Genomic DNA, 20392 nt, shown 5'->3' on the forward strand with positions numbered 1-20392 from the left:
ATCCCATAGGTATACAAAAACATAGCATTTTTAAAACATATAAACAATACATTGGTAAGGTTGTTGAGGAACGAATACCTCTTATTAAACAAAGAAATTAAAATGAAATTTTGAATTATTAAAGAGAATCCAGTTTGTCATTTACTATCCTTATATACAGACACAGTTTTCGAAGTTTTGTGTGTTTTGTTTGGTTCATTATAGCACTAAACTTTATAGAATTATGATTTCTGGTAAATTTTCCATCAATATATTTATTTTAGTCCGTTTGAAAAGCAAGAAATTGCATTGTATAGTGGAATTCGTCTCCTATATCGTTGTTTACATAAAGGACACAGTTCTCTTGGTATATTATTCAATCTACCGTTTTCGATTGGACGTTTATGACTAATTGTTCTGAATTTTACCATTGTTAGTATATCCTTGTTTGATAGTATATCAAAATAGTCCTCGAACTTTATTGAATCTTTGAATAGGCGATAATTAATTTCAGAACGTTAAGCTGCATTTACATCAGAGATGTGACTTTCATTTAAATTTTAATTTACATCTAAATTAAGTTTTAAATTCCCGCCTTGTATTTTACCCAATGGCAATAGCCTGAAATTTTCATTCTGTATCTGTAAGCCTGTCTATTAAAAGTAAACTTTCAAAATTGCTACCTTTATTAGTTGAAAAGTGCTTGATAGCAAAGTCTTTTTATAAAATATTGTCGTCTCAGTTTTGGGACCATATTTCTTTGCACACAATACTTTTCCCATTTTTTTGTTACATCTATTATCTAAGAATTTGTTATGGAGCATTCTTTTTTTATATGCCAGTTTGTTTAGGTGTTTATGTTTTTTGTAAGATGTAAGTGTCCATCAAATACAGTTATTTAATTTCACATTGACAGCAATCACATGTTCAGGGATGTTTGTGAATTATACCTTTTCCAGATCGTGTATGAAATTTGCCTCATTCAATTGTTTGTTTTAAAAGATCATTTAAATTACTAGTAGATAAGTTCAAATGTATCCTCTTAATGCACTCCCCTTTATACACACACGCACCCCCCCCCCCCAGAAAACCCTTATGGATAGACAATTTTTTTTTATTGCAATGATTGTACTTGGAATGACTATATTATTTCATAGGAAGGTGGATATACCGCTTTCATTTGTCGAGTATTATATATTTAACCTTCCATGCATTAACTATTTTTTTATTGCCGTAGGCTATTTGCGTTCGCATACATTATTCATCCTTTTTATTTCTTGAATATGCAGCTTTTATTCTTTTATCTTGTCTCATTTAATGTACAACTGGCAAACATGTGTAAACTCAAAATAATAAAATTTTAGCTTGTAGATATTCTCCATGTTATACAAAACTTATTTCGAGACAAATCTGCTGAATATTTATTTTAGACTAGAGATCCATGACAAGGTAAATAAATTTCCCGTACAAAACTACTTCTTTCACAGGTAAACAGACATTTATCTCAATTGGAAATTATGCGTTTAAGCGTTGAAATTATGTTTGTGAAATATGACATTTTACATGTGACACTGATAAAAACAACTGTTATGTTACGCTTCGGTAAAGCGAATCGATAGACAGGTAACTCCACACAAACCTTACACCGCTTAACCGGAAGGCATACACGGGAACACCTTCCTGTTTCTCTGGCACTAGCCAGTGTCATGAACTGCACGTGTGCGAGTGTGTAGAACTGCCAGAAACAAATTAGCCTACACGATATATTGATCGTTCTAAATTATCCATTATCATTACTTTGTAGTGAGTAAACCACCCAGTACACATGGAATGAAACAATATTTCAGTATCACGTCGAGAATTTCGAGCATTTGTTACGTATTTTGGGATCTAACGAGCCGTTCATGTGAATCTAGATGTTAAGATATTTTTTTTTATCACAGGTTATATTTAGTTAATGTTCTGATGACAGAGGTCGTCGTATGATAGCGACATAGTTAAATCAATGAAGAGAACGATATTATAATGTGATTTACTGTAAAACAACAGGGATATGAGTGTGTTCCATGTTACTGTGGCTTTAGTTCTGTCAGGTAGGTAAACATATTGTATGAAACTGAACGAGTTCTGAAGATGCAAGTTTATACCACCGGATGTAACCACGTTTGTTATGTACGTAGTAATTTGCCATTTAATAAATGTTTCAAAGAGTATAGGGTATAGATGTGATATGTTGTTTGAACATGACGTATGTGTCGTAAGAAGAGACTTATTATCTACTAATCTTGACAATGGTGCAATTTAGTATTATAATTAGAATCCAATTTCTTTTATTTTTGTGAGTTGATAGTTCATTTAAAAGGCCCAGTATAAGAAGATTAGAAAATATAATTAATATATTAAATGCATAAACCTTGTTGAGGTTAAAATACAATATGTAATTGGATTATTTGAAAATTCTTATAATGTGTTGTTTGTAAACACTAGACATGTAGATATAGACCAATACAGTTAATTGATTGAATATATTATGATGAAATCTGCACGTTATCTTAAAAAACTGGTATCACTAAAACGTAGAGAGAATAAGAATCAGATTGTGCATGTTATGTTATGTGTATCTTACTGAGTCGTAATAGTCTTAATTTTTAATTTGAAACAGAAGATGCAAGGTAGTTATACCAAGTTACACAAGTGCAATTTATTGAATTCCTGGGAGCTAAAGACATACATATATAAACAACTTGCCCGAAGAGATTCTTTTTTTGAATACACTAAAACCATAGATATGACTCCCACGCATCTGTCAATATTACTACTATACAGAGGGAATTTGTATTGTGGAATATACACACAGGTTTGTGATGATATAGTGACGTCATCGTTATCTTCGTCGTCCGTAAACACTTGCATCGATAACGTCTTTTTTACTACAAAAACAGAGGTTGGGATTGATGTTGGCTATCATGGTAACATTAGTTGTGGAATTATGGACCGTAAGGCCGAAAAAAAATAATATGTTTGTTACCTGGTACCCCACCTACCATAGCTTTTTGTGCCTACCCTGAATATTTTAAGGCAACTTTGTCTCAACACTGTTAAAATCTAGATTGTTTCCCTATCAACTCAATGTAAAATGTTTTTGAAAAATAAAATCATTTTCCTACCTACATTTACCTAGCAAACGTTTTTTCTTTATGGTAGCAGGAAACAAGACTTACAATTTTTTGCCCAAGGAGCCAAAAACACGCATTGCGTAGGATTTATGAAAATAGGCACATGAATAGTTTGCCTGTTCCTTGTCAATAGATGTAATAGCTTGACTCGACGTGCTTTAACTAATCGTTAAATCAGGCTCGGTTTAAAGTGGTCCAAATATATATTTCATTTGAATTGTTTGTTTTCTACGGAGCCCTGATAGATACATACAAAGAAAAACATAACATTTTGTGCGCACAAAATATTATTTTTTTCTTTGTATGTCCCTATCTAGGCTCCATATTTCCCTTCCCATCATCGATTCTAACCGTAGGTATTCTACTTCGGACCCCATTTTAAAATTTGCTTAAATTGGAGTAAAACGTTGTTTGATTTCTTTGGGGTTTCGATATGATAAAAAAAAATTATTTTGATGAAAATGATAATCCGTGTCGTATCACTGAATTGGAATTATGATTAAAAATGTTGCATAGCAGGTTTTTTATATAATACTAGGCTTATTACGGTTAAACTCAGCACATCGAAGAAGTCATCACAAAGGTTAATTTGGGACCCTGTGCAAATTTGAAAATGGGACCCAAAATCGAACATATAAATAAAATAATAAGGTTTTGAAGAAATTTGGAATTAAAGGTATTTGAATTGGTGAAGTTTAGAAAGCAAAATGGAGTTTAATTTGTATTTGACGTACTACTGATATCAGAGTCGTAGAATCCTGATCTATTCTTTCTTCAAAACAGTTTCCCATTTATTAGACTATTCGAATTTTACAGAATCGGAGTTGGAATTTACATGAATTTGTGTAACTGGAGTTTTAGCTTCAAAGTAATTTATACACTTTTAGTAACTTCAGTTTCATATATCACAAATTAATAGCAATTTCTGTCTTGGAAAGTACGATCCTTCTTATTTTATCATTTGCGATTCTTTATTGAAATTGGTTTAGAAATTTTTATTACATACCATGTCTTGTAAAATTATTGTCTTTGAGTAATTTTTACATATGAATTTGATTGTTCTCTATAACTTAAGGAGCTTTGTATTAGTGCTGACAAACGGGAGCAGCTATGTTTGAAAGTGCTGTATAATCCGTTAGACATATATGATGTATGAAACACAATTTCAAGATCAAACATTTTTACACTTGAGAATGTTTTTGTACATACATGTATATCGCATATATATCTGAAATACTTTTCTTCTTTTGTTTTTCTAAACTATTTATTTTATTTGAACATGATATAATGTAGCATTTGGTCATTTTCTTGCTCTGTTTAAAAGAGTAATCAGGGGAACTAAGATTATAATGGTAATCAAAAGAATGTAACCCAGGGACAAAGACCAGATATGGAAAACAGACATATACAACAAAGAACATAAAATAACTAAAATCATACAATAAAGACTTGTATTGGTAGAATTACTTAGCTTTAAAATTATTGATTGATATTCTACTCAAGCATTTTGTCAGCCTCTGTTCTTTGTTTCCATTGCACGATCAGCATGGAGAACAAGTCTGTATTTCTTACGGAGCTTCCTGAAGAAACTGTCACCTTAAATGGTCCCATGACTTTTTCTTCGTAGTTCCTGCCAGTATAACAATAAATCAGTTGACATTAATATTGAGCTTACGATCGGGATATTTGTCGTATTTATCTTGAAAGAAATTGCACGAAATAAGACTTGCTTGAAAAAACAAACGGTATTTATATAAATGTAAATGAGACAACGTAATCCATTGTCTGGAAAATGCCGGTATCAGAAACGCATAAAATATGTACTTAACTTCCGATAACGTGAAGCACCTTAAATGGAACGGCAATCTCTAATTACACGAGATACCGTTGATTCCAGCAATAACATTCAGGGAATGATAGAGTAATCCATTGTTTAGAAACACCATACGAAAGATGTTCTAGAATGCTTAATAGATTATTCTGTACTCACGGCGTGCCACTAGAATAAAGTGATATTGAAATAAGAAACAGTTTAAAAACCTGGAAATCAGCATGGAATATAGTTTGAGTTATTCTTTTTCACAGATGAGTAATATCTCACGGTTGGCTTTTGTTTATCCATTGTTAAAGAAGAAAATATATTTTAAAGAAACATATTTTTTTAGAGCAAATTAGAGTACATTTGTAGCTCTTTTAAAATAAAGACATGGTCTCACTTGTATTGACGATGGTGCATGGTTTTTGTTTTCCGACAAAAAGTTATATGCCTCCATGCTGAACACAGTTTTAGTATCAGTTATTAAGTCCTTTCGTCAGTCCGTTTGTCACACTACATCGTTTAGCTGTCTAGTGTGTGTGTGTGTGTGTGTGTGTGTGTGTGTGTGTGTGATTGTACGCATTACACTGCTAATGATTAACATTTATTAACACATATTGGGGCAAAACTGCAATATATATAGATTTGGGACTTTTTTAGTTTTCTCACCATAAGGGGATAACGACATTCACTTGTTCTGTTCATAGAATGAATAAGGTAATTAAACTGAAGGGCTTATAACTAATTTATCGCCGAATAGAGACCTGTCATGACCATCAATGTTTAGACACTATCCATATGGCCGTATATAGTGTAATTTCACTTAAAGAAACCTTCTGACAGGTCTATAGATTATTCAATCTAGTGTGTCTAATACAGGATATGCTACAAGGCTTCATGGCGGGGAACTGTATATTATTCCAATTAAATTAACTGAGTAACTGAGATCAGTGCTCAGTTTCAGCCTTGTTTTCATTACTGTCCTCCGTTGCACTGAGATGAATTTGACATTGTAGAATCTCTGACTGACATCACTTTATTGACTTTGCCATTAAATCAAATTAGATTGTATAATTGGCCTGTGTTTCTGGAATAATATTGCTCTTTTATTTTATCGAAAGGTTGCACGTTATGTAGGACATGTTAAAGATAATATTACCAGTTATGTTCACCAATCTTGCATGCACCAGGCTATGTTATACCCGGCTTGAAATATTACTTACTTACCGAACAATAGTTGTTTATACCCAAGATGTTGAGGGTAATACCTTAATTAGTGACTAATACTATGATATTGTTTTGAAAGAAAAAAATGAGCATTTGGATATACATGTTTTCTATGGCATTTAAAACTTATGGGCGTTTCCTGAGATTTCAGTGATCTTCTATCAGTGACAACTTAATAGGAATATGATCTGTCGTTATTTATCTTTGTTTAGTGTTAATGTTATGTGACAGGAATTGATTCCAGGATAGAATGTTATAAGTCTAAACATAGTGGAACTGAACTCTTTTTTGAAACTAATCAGAGAAACTTTACATATCACCTTTGATACTTGATGATTTCAGGTGGTTACATGAATTCAAGGATGTTTTCACCTAGGAACTTGTTAAGAACACTTCCTTCAAAAGGAATTTAAGAATTAGATTTTTTTTATATAACTACCATGGAGGCATATCGCACCGTTTTGAATTATGTTCTTTTTGTTTTCATCGTTTTAGTGCATCTAACATGGGCCCAGCCTTCTATGCATTCATTTTGGACAAAAGTGCAGCAGACTTCTGGATTCACAGCAGTTCTAACCTGTCAGGTTGAAAATCTCGGTAATGCCAAGGTAAAAATTATATACTTTTTTTAATCTAAAACAAAACGCATGTTTCATATGTTATCTGGTTTATCGCAATATTGTAGATCTACTTGTCTTGCTGCTAATTTTACAAAACCTATACAGTTGCTGTGTGTTGTTATTTCTGTAACTCTGCAGGTTTTAATGTTATAGGTAACTCCGATGGAACAATGGTTCGTTTGTCATCATTGAAAATAAATTAAGAAAATAAAAAAGCATGCACACGCGAACATCGTAATCATCTCATACCGTATAGAAATGTTCTCTTTGTGTCTTATAATGACAAAGGGGACAGAAGACGTAGAGGAACAGGATTGTATGCGAATTCATATTTGAATCAAGTATATTATCATGAACGTACTGAGTAAACGCCGTCAGATATTCCGTTTTTTTTTTTAATCTTTGATCAACTATTTCGTAAAATAAAATGATCCTGTAATTTGTTATTCATGCAGGCAGGTTATCCTTTGCTTGCCCAATAAACATTCTAATTGATGGAGTCTATTGTATGATGTTACTATAGATTAATACTTGAAGTAAATATCCAGATCATATCCATCACTTGATATTTCCATATTAAGAATCTATTCATTTAGATGATGGCCGATGTTCCTGCAAAGAAATCCATCAATCAGATTTATCTGACAGATATCTTTTCCATGCAGGTAATATGGTTTGGTCCCTCGGGAACTCCTTTAACGATTGGACGTCAGAAAGTCAGCACCGACAGGAGAATTTCTATTGCTACACCATATGAAACAGATTGGAATCTACATATAAGCCATGTAAAGCCCAGTGATGCAGGGGAATACACGTGTAAAGTAGAAAAAATACCCCCACTATCAAAACAGGTCTTTCTTGATGTGAAAGGTAACACACATCAGATACTTGTACTTGAACTAAACTATGAACCAAACAAATTAATTTCATTATTTACAACCGGGCAGCATGAAATTACCACCGGTAAAAATCGGTAAAATTAGCTGTAAAAAGTACAAAAGATATGAATAATAAGTAAGTAAAAAAATAAAAGAAACTAGGTTCAATTAAAATTAAGTAAATGCAAGTGAAGGGTAATAACAAAACTGATAAAAACCAGCCTCAAAATAAGTCTTGAACTTGATCCCGTTGTTAATAACGAGAGTGGATAATAACGGTGAATATGTCAGCGATACAACAACCCCAACAGAAGAAAAACGCAGCTTAAGGCAATCCATTGGTCTCCATTGAACGACGAGGAAACCCTCATACTACAGTGTAGACTGCAGCTGGCTCAAAACATCATTTTACACAGGAACAGCAAAATAGTTGCCCCCTTATACTCCAGCAATATAAAAGTAAAGTGAAAAAGAAACAATACATACAGAAGCCAGAAATTTCTAACTTGGAACAGGCGCAAAAGAAAAAATGCGGCGGGGTTTGATCACAATCCCTTTTAAACCTGGCCACCGTGGAAAAAAAATACACAGTTAAACGCACCTGAGGCCAAAGAAACTGATTATACGTTGCACGTACACACAAAGAACATGCTAGCTCCAGATCTTTAAATGTTCATAATGAATATATATATATATACATCCCAGTATTGTTTTCAGTTAAGCTTTTTCCAAATGATGATTGCATTTTAAAACTTGAAACGTTGGTTCCTTAAACAGACATTAACTAGGATTAATAGTGAATTGTAAATCATAGTACGTTAATAAAATGAATGGAAACCAGTATTGACGAATATATATGTCAAAATACTGTGTGATTTAGTTGTGTGATATAGCTGTCTCCTTTCTAATGCCTGATTCGGTTTCTGATCTTCAGTTAGTTAATAGGTTGTATTGTTTTCATCAACATATTGCATTGTTTGGCTTCATTCATTACACTGAAATTGATCGCCACTACAAATCGATTAGCATCAACTATAGGTTATAAGCTATAAGTGGGACTAAACCATTATTTTCATTTGCTATATTCAGAAAAGGAGTAGTTTCTTCCTTACATTTCACGCTTGATTTTTTTTTAAAGGGGATGGAAAATTTGAAAAAAAATTGTGGTGAAATCGATTTTCCCCAGGTTTTTGTAAAATGGTTGACATAGATTTTCAAACAAATACAGTCTTTAATCTTTTAAAATGTTATGAGGATCCGTAGACATTTGGTGTCCGCAAAGTGCATGGGTATCAATGAAAAAAGGACCAATACCACAAAAGTCCTAACTGAATTTTTTTCTTGTTTACCACACTGTAACTTAAGTTAATGTGGAAGAATTTCTGTGGAATAGTATACCAAGGTTCCATTCCATTAGAAAAATTAGGATTGATGCTGGATACACATGAACAAATAGTATGAAATAGTGCCACATTGTTCATTATCACAAAAAGCAAGTAGTTGGATTTGATATAAGCAAGAAAATAATAATAACTGGACCTTTTACAACCTGATTAAGGTTATTTCAGCAAGACAACAAAACAAATAAAGCTAACCAGTGTAATGTGCGGACAGGTGTAACCTGTAACAGGATGAAATTGAATATGTTGGTACTTAAAAAAAAAAAATGATTTCCGTAGACTTTATAAGGTTAATGTTTAACTGTATGTTTTAATGTTTCTGACCATTTTTTCTGGTTAGAAACTTATGACCCATGTTAGCCGTTTTATTATTCGACCATTTTTCGGTAAAAACTTTTTCGATTTTTTTAAAAAATTTAACACATTGTTCCTAGGGACATGGCGGAAGGCCCATAGTTTGAGAGGTTTTGCCTCACCGCTTTTCGAAATAATGGGCTTAAACAGGAAACATAGGTGTAATTATTGTAATTGATAGGAAAAGTTTATTGTTGTTAGGATTTTTGCGATTTAGATGTCAATCAGTTCCTTTTGAAATTATGTGTTAAAAACTTATACAGGAAAGGCTTATCTTAAACCATTTTGCAGTCAAAGGTGTACAAAATTTTATTTTTGGACCAATTTTGAATTTTTTTTTGATTCCTTATGAAAATCCTTGAGAAGCGTTGAATCAAATTTCACATATCTCTTATGGTTTTCAAGTTATAATGAGTCAAAGGGGTCATATCCCAAAAAGTTTACTTTTTAAATTTTTTGTTCGAATTTAGAAATGTTTTAATCAAATCTAAAATTTTGTGCTATATAGTGTCCAAACCATATAATAATGAATTGTAAGTCCCTATGCTGAAGTGTGTCAAAAACGAGTAATGTGTCCACAAGGAGCGAGGTTGATGGCTAATGTCTTGTCATGCTGCGCTATGCGAAACTCTTTATAAACCATTGAATAAGTTGCTACAAAAATTTTGTTAACTGTAAGAAGCCGGTGTTGTAGATGATTTGGGAATTTTTCACAAAAAAAAATTAGATCTAGATGAACAAATTAAAACAAAGAAAAAAACAAAAAAGACGAAAGGAACACCTCCAACAACTCGACAGGTACCTTCAAGATCCCCAAAGATTACTGCATTCCACTGACGACACTGGAGTGAATCATTTAATCTGTCCTTACAAATATTACCATACCAGACAGGCGATAATGATGTTGGATTCCGTTATATGTTATTAACCATGTATTTATCACTGTATTCACTTATGTAGTAAGAAGTTGTTTGATTGTCCGAGATTATAGACATCAGATATCATATTCATGCCTAGATAATTTGTTTTAATAGAAAACGAATGTTCGTGTTCTTTAAAGCCATTCTTAAGTTTTATATTTTTAATTCTACATGTGTCATGCATGCATTGGTCAGTTTTTGCTCTTATTTCGTTCCAACCATTTTCATTAAAATTTTCAACAGTGTCACCAAAGATTGACCATGAACTATCTACAAAAACTCCATACCATGTTAGGGAAGGCGAAAATGTTACATTGACGTGCGTTGTGACGGCTAAACCTCAAGCCAGTGTCGTGTGGTTCTACACCCACCCCAGTACACCTGATAGCAAAGATCGTAAGTTTTAGTGTAAGATCAGAATTTATCTTGTTACATATTTCATGCAGATACTAAAACAATCAAAAAAAGGGCTGAAGGTCAATGCTAAACCTATTCATATTCATTAAGAAAGCCTATTGGTACCATGTTTGAGACCTTATAAAAAATGGTTGGAATTCAGTTGTATCTTTGGCAAATAAATAAAAATAAGTACAATGAAAAAAAAAAAAAAAACAAAAAAAACAGAAAAAAACTTTCTTTGTTTGAAAGCATAATGTCATTTTTCATTGCAGAATTGGACCATCATCCTCAATCGATCTATGGGAGCACTATAAGTATAAATAAGATATCAAGAAATCAGGCGGGAGTTTATCAATGTGTAGCAATCAATGGCGTCCCACCAACGTCGGCTAAGAACGTTACAGTCCATGTAGAGTGTAAGTATGTATAAAACATGGAAAAAGAAACATTTCAATAGAAGAACGACACAGGAACTTAAAGTAAGAAACACTAGCAGGTTTTGCTATCCCATTTTGCTATGTTGGTAGAAATCCTAGAAAACCAAAATTAGCGCAGCTCTTCTTTTTATTGTATTTTTTAAGCTCGCCAGCAACAAATGTCCATTTGAGTTTATAACATTTTCTTGTGCCTTTCGTCGTCGGTGTTATTAACTTCAGCATTATAAGGGTGCGTACTTTAAAATTGTGTTGATTATGATTATCCGACAACAAAGATGTTAGCATTATCTATTTATAGAACTTAGAAATGGGGATTAACTCACTTATTTGAAGGCAAACTTTAAAAAAAAAAAACCGAAATAATAATAAGTATTCTTGGGCTTACATGTATAGAGCTTTTCGGAAGTCTTCATAGAATCGAAGTCGCTGTTGGACTCCTTATCAGAGTTACTTATAGTTATCGACTTTAAAACCGCTTGACGAAGGTCATGAATGTTGAAAGAGGAACTATTTTTGAATGGATGAAAGTCATTTGTTATGATGGTAACATAGTTGCACTCTGTAACGGATAATCAGGTGGTGATGACACCGTAGATTTTTCAGAGCGACTTCATCTCATTACGAAAACATCAATACAGTAATAATACGTACAATGTAGCTATCGACATCCGACAGTGTGTACAATGTAGTATCGACACCCGACAGTGTGTACAATGTAGCTATCGACACCCGACAGTGTGACTGGGTGGAATTCTGAAAAACCGAAAGTCGTTTACAATGGACAAAAATGAATATTTACTTGTGGTCGTATGAAGATTTGGCGCTGTGTTCGTCATCGTCGTCCGTAGATTCTTGTTTTTTTTGTCGATAAATTATGGTATGCAATTTGCATAATGAACATAGAAATTCTCTGTTTGCACGGTTAGGCGGTTTTAACGTAACAATAGAATTTCTGTTGGCTGGTGACGAAAACCTCACATACACTGAAAACACGGATATTTTTGCTTGTGTTCATCATTTTATCAAATGCACCAAAAGGTTTGAATAATACTGCATGTACATTTATATATGAAATGACTATCTCTCACGTTACTCCCCCGCCTTTTTGCCAGACCCCATTTTTATTTCCTTTTCTTGTTTTAATCTCATATCGTTCATATTAATTTGTATTACCTTTTCATGTTCTACTGTTATTTTAGTTATATCCAATTGCCGCCATTATGCATTCTTTGTAATCATGATTGTTTGTATGGGAGAGGACCTCCATAATGTTGTTATAACTTGAGTCCAGTCCCCTTGCTTATATTCTAGGAATCTGAACGAATTTAACAAAACATAAGTGTATATGTATGGATTTCTAGGAAATTGTATCACAAAAAGTCTCGTGCCACATAAAAGTATCACCTAATTCCAAAATAGTAAATACTTTCAGAGATCACCATAAGGTCTTCAACAAGTTTAAACACACAAGTAATCGCTGAAAGCCTCGACGGCGATAATAATAAAATAAGTCAGACTTATTACCATACAAGTACCTTTGAAGGAATTAGAGACTACAATGAAATTATATTACTATGTTTTATAAATGTATCACAACAAGGTCTCAATGGAATGAAAGGGGCATTAAAGCATGTTCAAGCCTAAAATAGAGAAATAAGCATTTTCTTAAAATCCTATATCACTTGCTAATTTCTTACGTCAAACTACAAAATATAAAGATCTTTAACTAATTTTATTCTGGTCAGAATCTTGTCCAACATTTAATAGAAAGCCGAGCCTTTCGAAAATTGTATTACTTAATGTTGTGAGTTTGGTCTTTGACTTTACCAATAATATGTTTTGTTTTAATTCGATAGTTCCGCCCACAGTGACTACCACAAATGTTAAGATTTACCAATACAGAGGTAAAGACACTACGTTAGAGTGTAACATAAAAGTTTTCCCGATGGAGCAAATCATTTGGAAGAAAGACAATAAAGTATTCAAGGATGGAGAAATGGATTGGAAATACTCTCTGTCTCTCTTTAAACGCAGTGAATCGGAATTTCTGAAATCCTTACAAATATTTTCATTAGAGCCAGATGATTTTGGGAGCTATACTTGTGAAGCTACAAATGAATATGGAAAAGCGTCAGCAAACGTTGATCTTAAAGGTAGTTTAAAACAACATTGTAGCTTCTGTTATGTAGCAGTCAATATTTTGATAAAAAGAGATTTTTTTCATTTAACTATGTTTGTGAAAGAAGCTAACACAGACAAATGCACATCGATAAATTGTTTACTCATTGTTTTTAGAATATTAAAGTGAGATGATATTTAGGCAAACGCATCACATGCTTCAGTGTTTAAATAATTTGGTTAGTCCAATGTAAGACTGAGATAGGCTCCTATCTACGGATAACTCTATTTTACATTTGTTACTTATGTTTTAATTTATACTGAATATTTGTTACTTTATGTGTATTCAGAAATGGTACAGGTAAAGTCTACCACATCTACAACTACAACTACAAGTACTACAACAACAACACAATCAACAACGGAATCAACATCAACGACTAGATCAAGTACCTTATCGTCTTCTAATACAACTCCCTCAAAAGTGATTGCAACAACAACAAAACGTAATGGCGTAATAATAGATGAAGATGGCGATAATGATATAAAGTATTCAGTGATTACAACTGCTTCGATTCGACCGATATCTCCAGCGGAACAAGGTCGGTATTCTCTCATTGTGTATAAATCCTTTGTCATTAACATTATCAATTTTAATATGAAGCTGGTGTAATCTGTAAGAGAACGAAGTTGAATATATTTATCTTCCTGTCGCATTTTCTAGACATCTTGTCACTTCTTAACACCTCTTGCTGCTTATTTGTGAGACCGGTATTAGTTATTGTACTTCGGGTGATAGCATATCAGAAACAAAAAGAAGTATCTGAATTCAAGTAATTATTGAAGACCATTTGATAAACGCATTGTAGTGAAGAAGATACGAAACTACATGTATCTTGCTCCGTATGAAAGTTCTACAGGACGTAACTTCTTGTCAGACTGAAATCAAAATCACAGTGCTACCAATGCTATCAATCTATTTTGCATTGAGTCCCGATATGAGTACTTCGTCCTCTATTTTTTTTTAAAAAGTAACATTCTGAATTCTTAGATGCGAATAACATTTTTCGTCTTTTTTAAACTTTCAGTAGTGAAGGTTAAGATGAAAGATTTCCAATTATACTAGCGTAATCGTCTGATTTCTGCTATTTTTGTGAATACTGATGCACTGATTTTGTTTTGCTCTTTCCACATTTTAACAAAATGTGAATAACTGTCTTTAAATTTAACCTGTGGTAATTTTCAAGAAGTTTGTTGATATTTTAATTTGAAATATACCTACCTACATGGTATATCCTCTTCGTTATGGACAGTATGTAGGACGTTCAATACGGGTGGTCATCATTGTCAGCTCCATATTGTAAATCTGACCCTACGTCCAACTACACTTCTTCATTTCTTTTTCATAAGATCGCAGTCAAGTTTCTTTTAGTCGACTCCTATTTTTTACCCGATGGTATCCATCTCATTATACAAATACTAAATGCTTCTATTGGTTAAGATGCATAACCAGATCAATTGAATACATGTATAATTTTCTGTTAAATTGTTTATTTGATGTTGTCTTGCATCCAATGTACGCAAACATTCCCTTATCATCTACTTTGCAGTTGCTGAATTTTAGCTAAGTATTTGTATTGTTGTTTCATCTCATCAATTTTGCCATCGTTTATATGAAAACCAATCTGGTAAATACGTGACCAATTTACAGTCATAGAACAGTTTGAAATTGTCAGAAACTTTCCTAATTCGTGACATTACTTGCAGAACTGGTCTTGATTTTGGTCATCTTCTGTCATAATCTGTCATTGGGAGCGATCCCGTCGCTAAAATTAAATTTTGTTCGTTAGTCAATCATAAAACTACGTCATTCAGAAACAGGATAAGTGTATTCAGAATATGTCGGGGAATAGAGCAGAGCGTTTCTTGTCCCAGAGCTGCCTCAATTCGACCTAGTCAGGATTTCTGTTCTATCTGAGAGAACCTAACATAATTTTTGAGAGATTAGAAGAAAAATCAACTGTATTCCCACACCGCTGGCTTTTCCCTAATCACTTATAATGACAGAACTATTATGGCCTCGTCTCATCTTTGATCGTAAAAAGCCCCCTTTCTTTGTCCTTTCTAATTTCTGATAAAGTTTAGTCACTTAATGGCTTCCAACCTATCAAACACTTGTTAAGTATTTTATGTACTCACCCCTTCTCCTCTGCCTCACTTCGCACTGAATGAATGGTGTAATATCCTGTTGCATGTCATTAGCTAAAATTCTATTTTTTTTATTTTTAAGGTGCGTGCATTCTAGTGTACAACCCTTCATTAATGTGTTAGGATATTTGCTTTTGGCATGTCATCCGTCATACTTTACCTGTGTTCTGATTAACATCTACCGTTACCCCGATCTACTTTTTCCAGTTCACTTCCTGTAGCATGACGATTTGTTTACATGAACAACCCTCTTCCTATTTCTTCCGGGCTTGGAACCGGCCAAAGCCCAGTTTAAAAAGTAAAAAGAAAGAAATTTGACAGATAAGGCATTGGAAAAAAAACTCCGACCGCAGCATGATATTGCACAATATTTTGAAAATCAACTTAAGAACCAAGTTCTGCTTCAGTGTGCTTTCATGAATCATATTTCTTATAGCTCGTGTAAAGACATGAATTGTCATAAGAAATCCAATAAATAAAAAAAAATTCAAAATAATTATTGTCCCCGGAATAAAAAAAGTAGATTTTTTTGGGGCGTGGCCAACTTTGGCCCCTAAAAACTCACAACAGTAAGAGATATTTGAAAATTGGATAAAATGCGGACTTCCATGACGAATCTAATAAAAAAAAATCAAATTCAGACCAGAAATAAAATAAGTTTTATTTTTAGGGTGTGGCCCCACTTTAACGCCCTATTGACTGACGATGCAATTAAAACTGTTAAATATTCTTTAAACGGAATTTTCTAAGAAACAATTTTTAAAAAATGTCAAAAGCATTCTTTATCAGTTTAAAATAAACACCTGTTTTACCTCTTTTTGTCCCTTTTGCAAAGGCCATGGCTATTTTGCCGGATCCGGTAAAATAGCTTATTTCATGTCATTTAGCAGTTTTGATGGATCCGGCAAAATTGGCTTTTTTTGCCGTTAATATTTAACAAAAATACAAGACTTCATGCATACAAAACTTAAATATAAAGGAGATTATAAAACTGGATATATGATGTAGAATGAAATTTTATTTAAAAAAGTCATGAAATTTTGAATGAAAAGTGTAAAAAAATTAACACAAAAATTATATTATAGGAATTCTAATCATTAGAAATTTATAGATTTTTCTGTCGTAAACAGTGGTTAAATACGTCGAAATTTTGAATAAAAATTTCTAAAATTTTACACATAAATTAAAGTAAAATAGAAAAATTAATATTTAAAACTATCAAAACTAAATATTTGAAATTAACACAGATTTCTTTACATAAAAGTATATATGTTCAATACGTTAAAATTAAGATTGAATGATTGATTGTTGGGGTTTAACGCCCGATCAGCAATATTTCAGCTATATCCAGGCGATGAACATGAAATGGATGATAAAATGAACATGAAATGAAAAAGGGATAGGACACAAGGATAATGGGATTGACAAATTTTAATTGCCACTGGAAATAGGGAGAGGTGGGTAGGGTCGGACAATTTAGCTTCCTGTGGTTGAGCCCAATGGTTCCTACTCCGATTGAAAACATGTGAGGAACGTGGCATCTTTCCAAAACGTTGTACCACTATCATGGTTTGCGGTCAGTTTACCGTATTTTAACCTAACGACCCCAGCATGTAACATACCAGAGGTACCCCATTCCACCACCTGGGGCACAAACCCAGTTGCTCTGTGGGCAGAGTGCCCTTGCCTCCGGCCAGTGTTCTGAGCACTATTTAGTCGCTTTTAGTCAAGCCTAGTGCTGGTGCATGTTTGTTTGTTTGTTTGTTGGGGTTTAACGTCCGAGCAGCAATATTTCAGCTATATTCAGACGATGAACATGAAATGGATGATAAAATGAACATGAAATGAAAAAAAAAAGGATGGGACACAAGGATAATAGGGTCGACAAATTTTGATTGCCACTGGAAAAAGGGGGATGGGTAAGGTAGGGCAATTTAGCCTCCTGTGGCGGAGCGCAAAGGTTCCTACTCCTATCGAATACCACAGCAGGGTTCTTTAACGTGCGAGGAACGTGGCATCTTTCCCAACACGGTGCACCACTATGGTTTGCGGTCAGGTTTTCCGTATTATAGCCTGACAACCCCAGCATGTAACACGCCAGGGGTACCCCATTCCAAGTAAACATTGTACATAGTTTAAACGACTTTTTCATTTGCAGTTGATACAGATCCGGTATATTACGCTCCGTCACAAGTTTAATTTACATATTATCAATACAGTCAAACCTCGGTAGCTCGAACTCCAAGGGACCATTGAAATGTGTCCGAATTATCGGGAGTTCGAGAAATTGAAGTTCGTATATTTTCGGATTTTTTTTTCGTTGCCGGTCCGAGTGCGACCTTATCGTTAGAAATTGCTTACTTCCTACGAAGCTGTGTTAGTTCGTGGATCTTTTTCGTTCGCTTTCGGAAGATTATGTTGATTCGTGGATATTAAAAATGCTGCGTTCGCTTTTAAAAAGTTCAGAGTTCGAGGTCCTTGGCCAGTAATTTGTTTTCATCCGATTTTCTTGCATGCTTTTATCATACCGACTTCGGAACACTCTCGAACTTCAATCAGTGTAATGATATGATCAAAACTACCTAATTAGTGATGACTTAAATATTACCAGTAATTAACTAAAATGACACTGATTAATGGTAGGGTTTCAGTTTTTCATACTTTTTATTACCCAAGCTGACGAGTTCGAGTTGGTAAGAGTTATTCTCTAGATTCAGATTCTTTTATTCTCTAAACACCATTACAGTACAGAGACGACAATACAGTTAATACATAAATATTCATGACAATTGTGGAAACTATAATAAGATAACAGAAAAAAAAGATTAAGTAAATAACATTTTAACACATTTTGACAAATTTCAGATAGTGGCATTGTAGAGGACTAACCTTGAGAAACATTTTTAAAATCAATTTCGATGAGTTTAACAAATTTACATAGGTTTCGTAATTCATGCTTGTTTTTTGTCTGAAACAGATCTTTAAATTTCAGAACATTCACTCGCTCTAAATATCTTTTGTTTAAAAATTAAAAATCTAAGATTTATCACCGAACGGACCGACTAGACAGTTCGAGAGTTCGAGAAATCCAAGGTTATTTATATTGATTATATAAGAGAAAATTTCGGTACTTTGAATTGTGTTCAAGCAATCCTGGGAGTTCGAGCGAGTGAAGTTCGACTGTATAGGATGGTCCGATTTCTGCTTAAAATGTTATACTACTTTTAAAATCATAGAACGAAATTGAAATGTACTCAATATAGATTGTACAATTTTTGATAACAGCATATCATCATTAATCAATATTTTAATTAGGTCCGGTTTTCTTCTTGTATTAATTGTATCTATAAGCACAATCAAAAGTGTGTGAACCCGTTCGAGAAAACTTAATCAACTTCTGGTGTATTCTCTGAGTTCAGGAGAAATTCAATTGTAATTCAGTTATTGTGAAAGTGTTATTAATATTTTTAATTACACGGTTCTTCCTTTCAGATCCAGGAAATTCTGGGAATCGTGTTGTGATCTCCCTTACAAGCCTACCATGTCTTTTATTACTCTTTGGTGTTTTATGATTGATTTGACATACTTGTGACAGTGCTGCAGAATTCTAGTCAGAATGGAGGATGTAGATCTGAATTTGAGTGCCCATACTTTTTATCAGTATTAATGTAGCTTTTTTGTTATTAATTATCATTTATCAAGTGTTGTTACTACTTTCTTATGTGTTACTATTATGTGTATTCATCGTTTACCATAGCTAACGTAGTGCTGAACTTACGCGAAAACTGGGTAAAACGAGAAGGCAATACAGTAACCCTAGATTCAGGATACATGAGCTAAAGCATGTTGAATGTTTTATGGTTGTCATAGATTAATTAATAATGATCATTTTGCGTTTTTTAGTTTGGAATGAAAGTCAAAAAATTGTGTACAATATAAAAGTTTGTATAAAACTTTAAAAAAAGAACAGAAATCCATATTAAAAGGTTTGAAAATACAGGCATCAAGAACTCTCAATCAAAGACTGAAGATAGTTATAGTCAAGAAATTAATAAAGAAAAGTTGCATACACAATGTTGACTTTTGATAATAACGTTGATGAATTCTCTTTATGAATTTGTAAATTACACCGTATCTTTTGTCATAACAACGCCAAAGTTTTTTTAATGTCATTTTAGCTAACCATTCCAACACACCGTCTCCAACTTAATTTGAGTACAAACTTCTTTAAAGGTATAAAAAGTAAATTGATAATTTTCAGCTTTGAAATTTATTTCTGCTAAGCGGCTGTTACAACGGATATTTAATTGAACGATTATTTGTATTTATATATGGGCAACGTGCATTATCTCTTTTTCATTTGACTGTAAAGAAATGGTATATTGACATATGTGTCGCTGTTCATATACACTATGAGGGTAATCTGTAATATCCTATATTTACATGCTTATTTAGATTTTTAATGTGTATAAGTTAGAAGGGACCAATGTAATTTAGATCTAATCACAAAATATCAACCCATTTCGTGAATGACCATGGACAACGTTGTACATGTATGGTGACGCTTCTCTTTTTTTGTGCCAAAGATGTATGATAATCAAATGTCTGTAAATATTATCATATGTTCCACATCTTATTTAAATAAATTTCATTATTATTTCAAAAGGTTTTGTATTAGAATGTTATTTTTATATCAACCGATGTGTAAGGAATAATCGGAACAACATATTCGAACAAACAAACAAATAAGCAAAAACAAAACAAAACGTAAAATGGAATTACAGAAACAGACACAAAAACGACACGTATACCACAGCACCGAACGGTGTTATCACGTGATGACATACTAGTGGTGTTCAA

At 33.2% G+C, this 20392-nt stretch overlaps 1 protein-coding gene and 1 long non-coding RNA gene across 2 annotated transcripts; one reads left to right on the plus strand and one right to left on the minus strand.

The window, feature by feature from the left end:
• Positions 1–1583: 1583 nt before the first annotated feature.
• Positions 1584–20197, plus strand: LOC148622948 (lachesin-like). The gene is made up of 8 exons (XM_088573331.1): positions 1584–2072; positions 6694–6806; positions 7484–7688; positions 10614–10766; positions 11042–11185; positions 13063–13359; positions 13675–13926; positions 19025–20197. Exons 1-8 carry the CDS (start codon positions 2033–2035, stop codon positions 19102–19104), a joined length of 1284 nt encoding a protein of 427 aa, XP_088429457.1. The 5' UTR covers positions 1584–2032; the 3' UTR covers positions 19105–20197.
• LOC148622949 (uncharacterized) lies at positions 4628–15603 on the minus strand. The gene is made up of 3 exons (XR_015920736.1): positions 15524–15603; positions 14607–15150; positions 4628–4785 (listed from the first exon to the last, which is right to left on the minus strand). It is a non-coding gene; the product is annotated as an uncharacterized LOC148622949 (long non-coding RNA).
• Positions 20198–20392: the final 195 nt, after the last annotated feature.

Source organism: Perna viridis, chromosome 3, assembly GCF_037379345.1.
Source record: "Perna viridis isolate PV_CMFRI_1.1 ecotype Kerala chromosome 3, ASM3737934v1, whole genome shotgun sequence".
Lineage (NCBI taxonomy): Eukaryota > Metazoa > Mollusca > Bivalvia > Mytilida > Mytilidae > Perna > Perna viridis.

Bases quoted from the DNA above. Each gene is read 5' to 3' on its own strand.
- LOC148622948 (XM_088573331.1), top strand. From the start codon at position 2,033: ATGAGTGTGTTCCATGTTACTGTGGCTTTAGTTCTGTCAG. The intron at 6,807-7,483 runs GTAAAAATTATA...TTTTCCATGCAG, and splicing joins AAAATCTCGGTAATGCCAAG to GTAATATGGTTTGGTCCCTC. The intron at 11,186-13,062 runs GTAAGTATGTAT...TTAATTCGATAG, and splicing joins CGTTACAGTCCATGTAGAGT to TTCCGCCCACAGTGACTACC.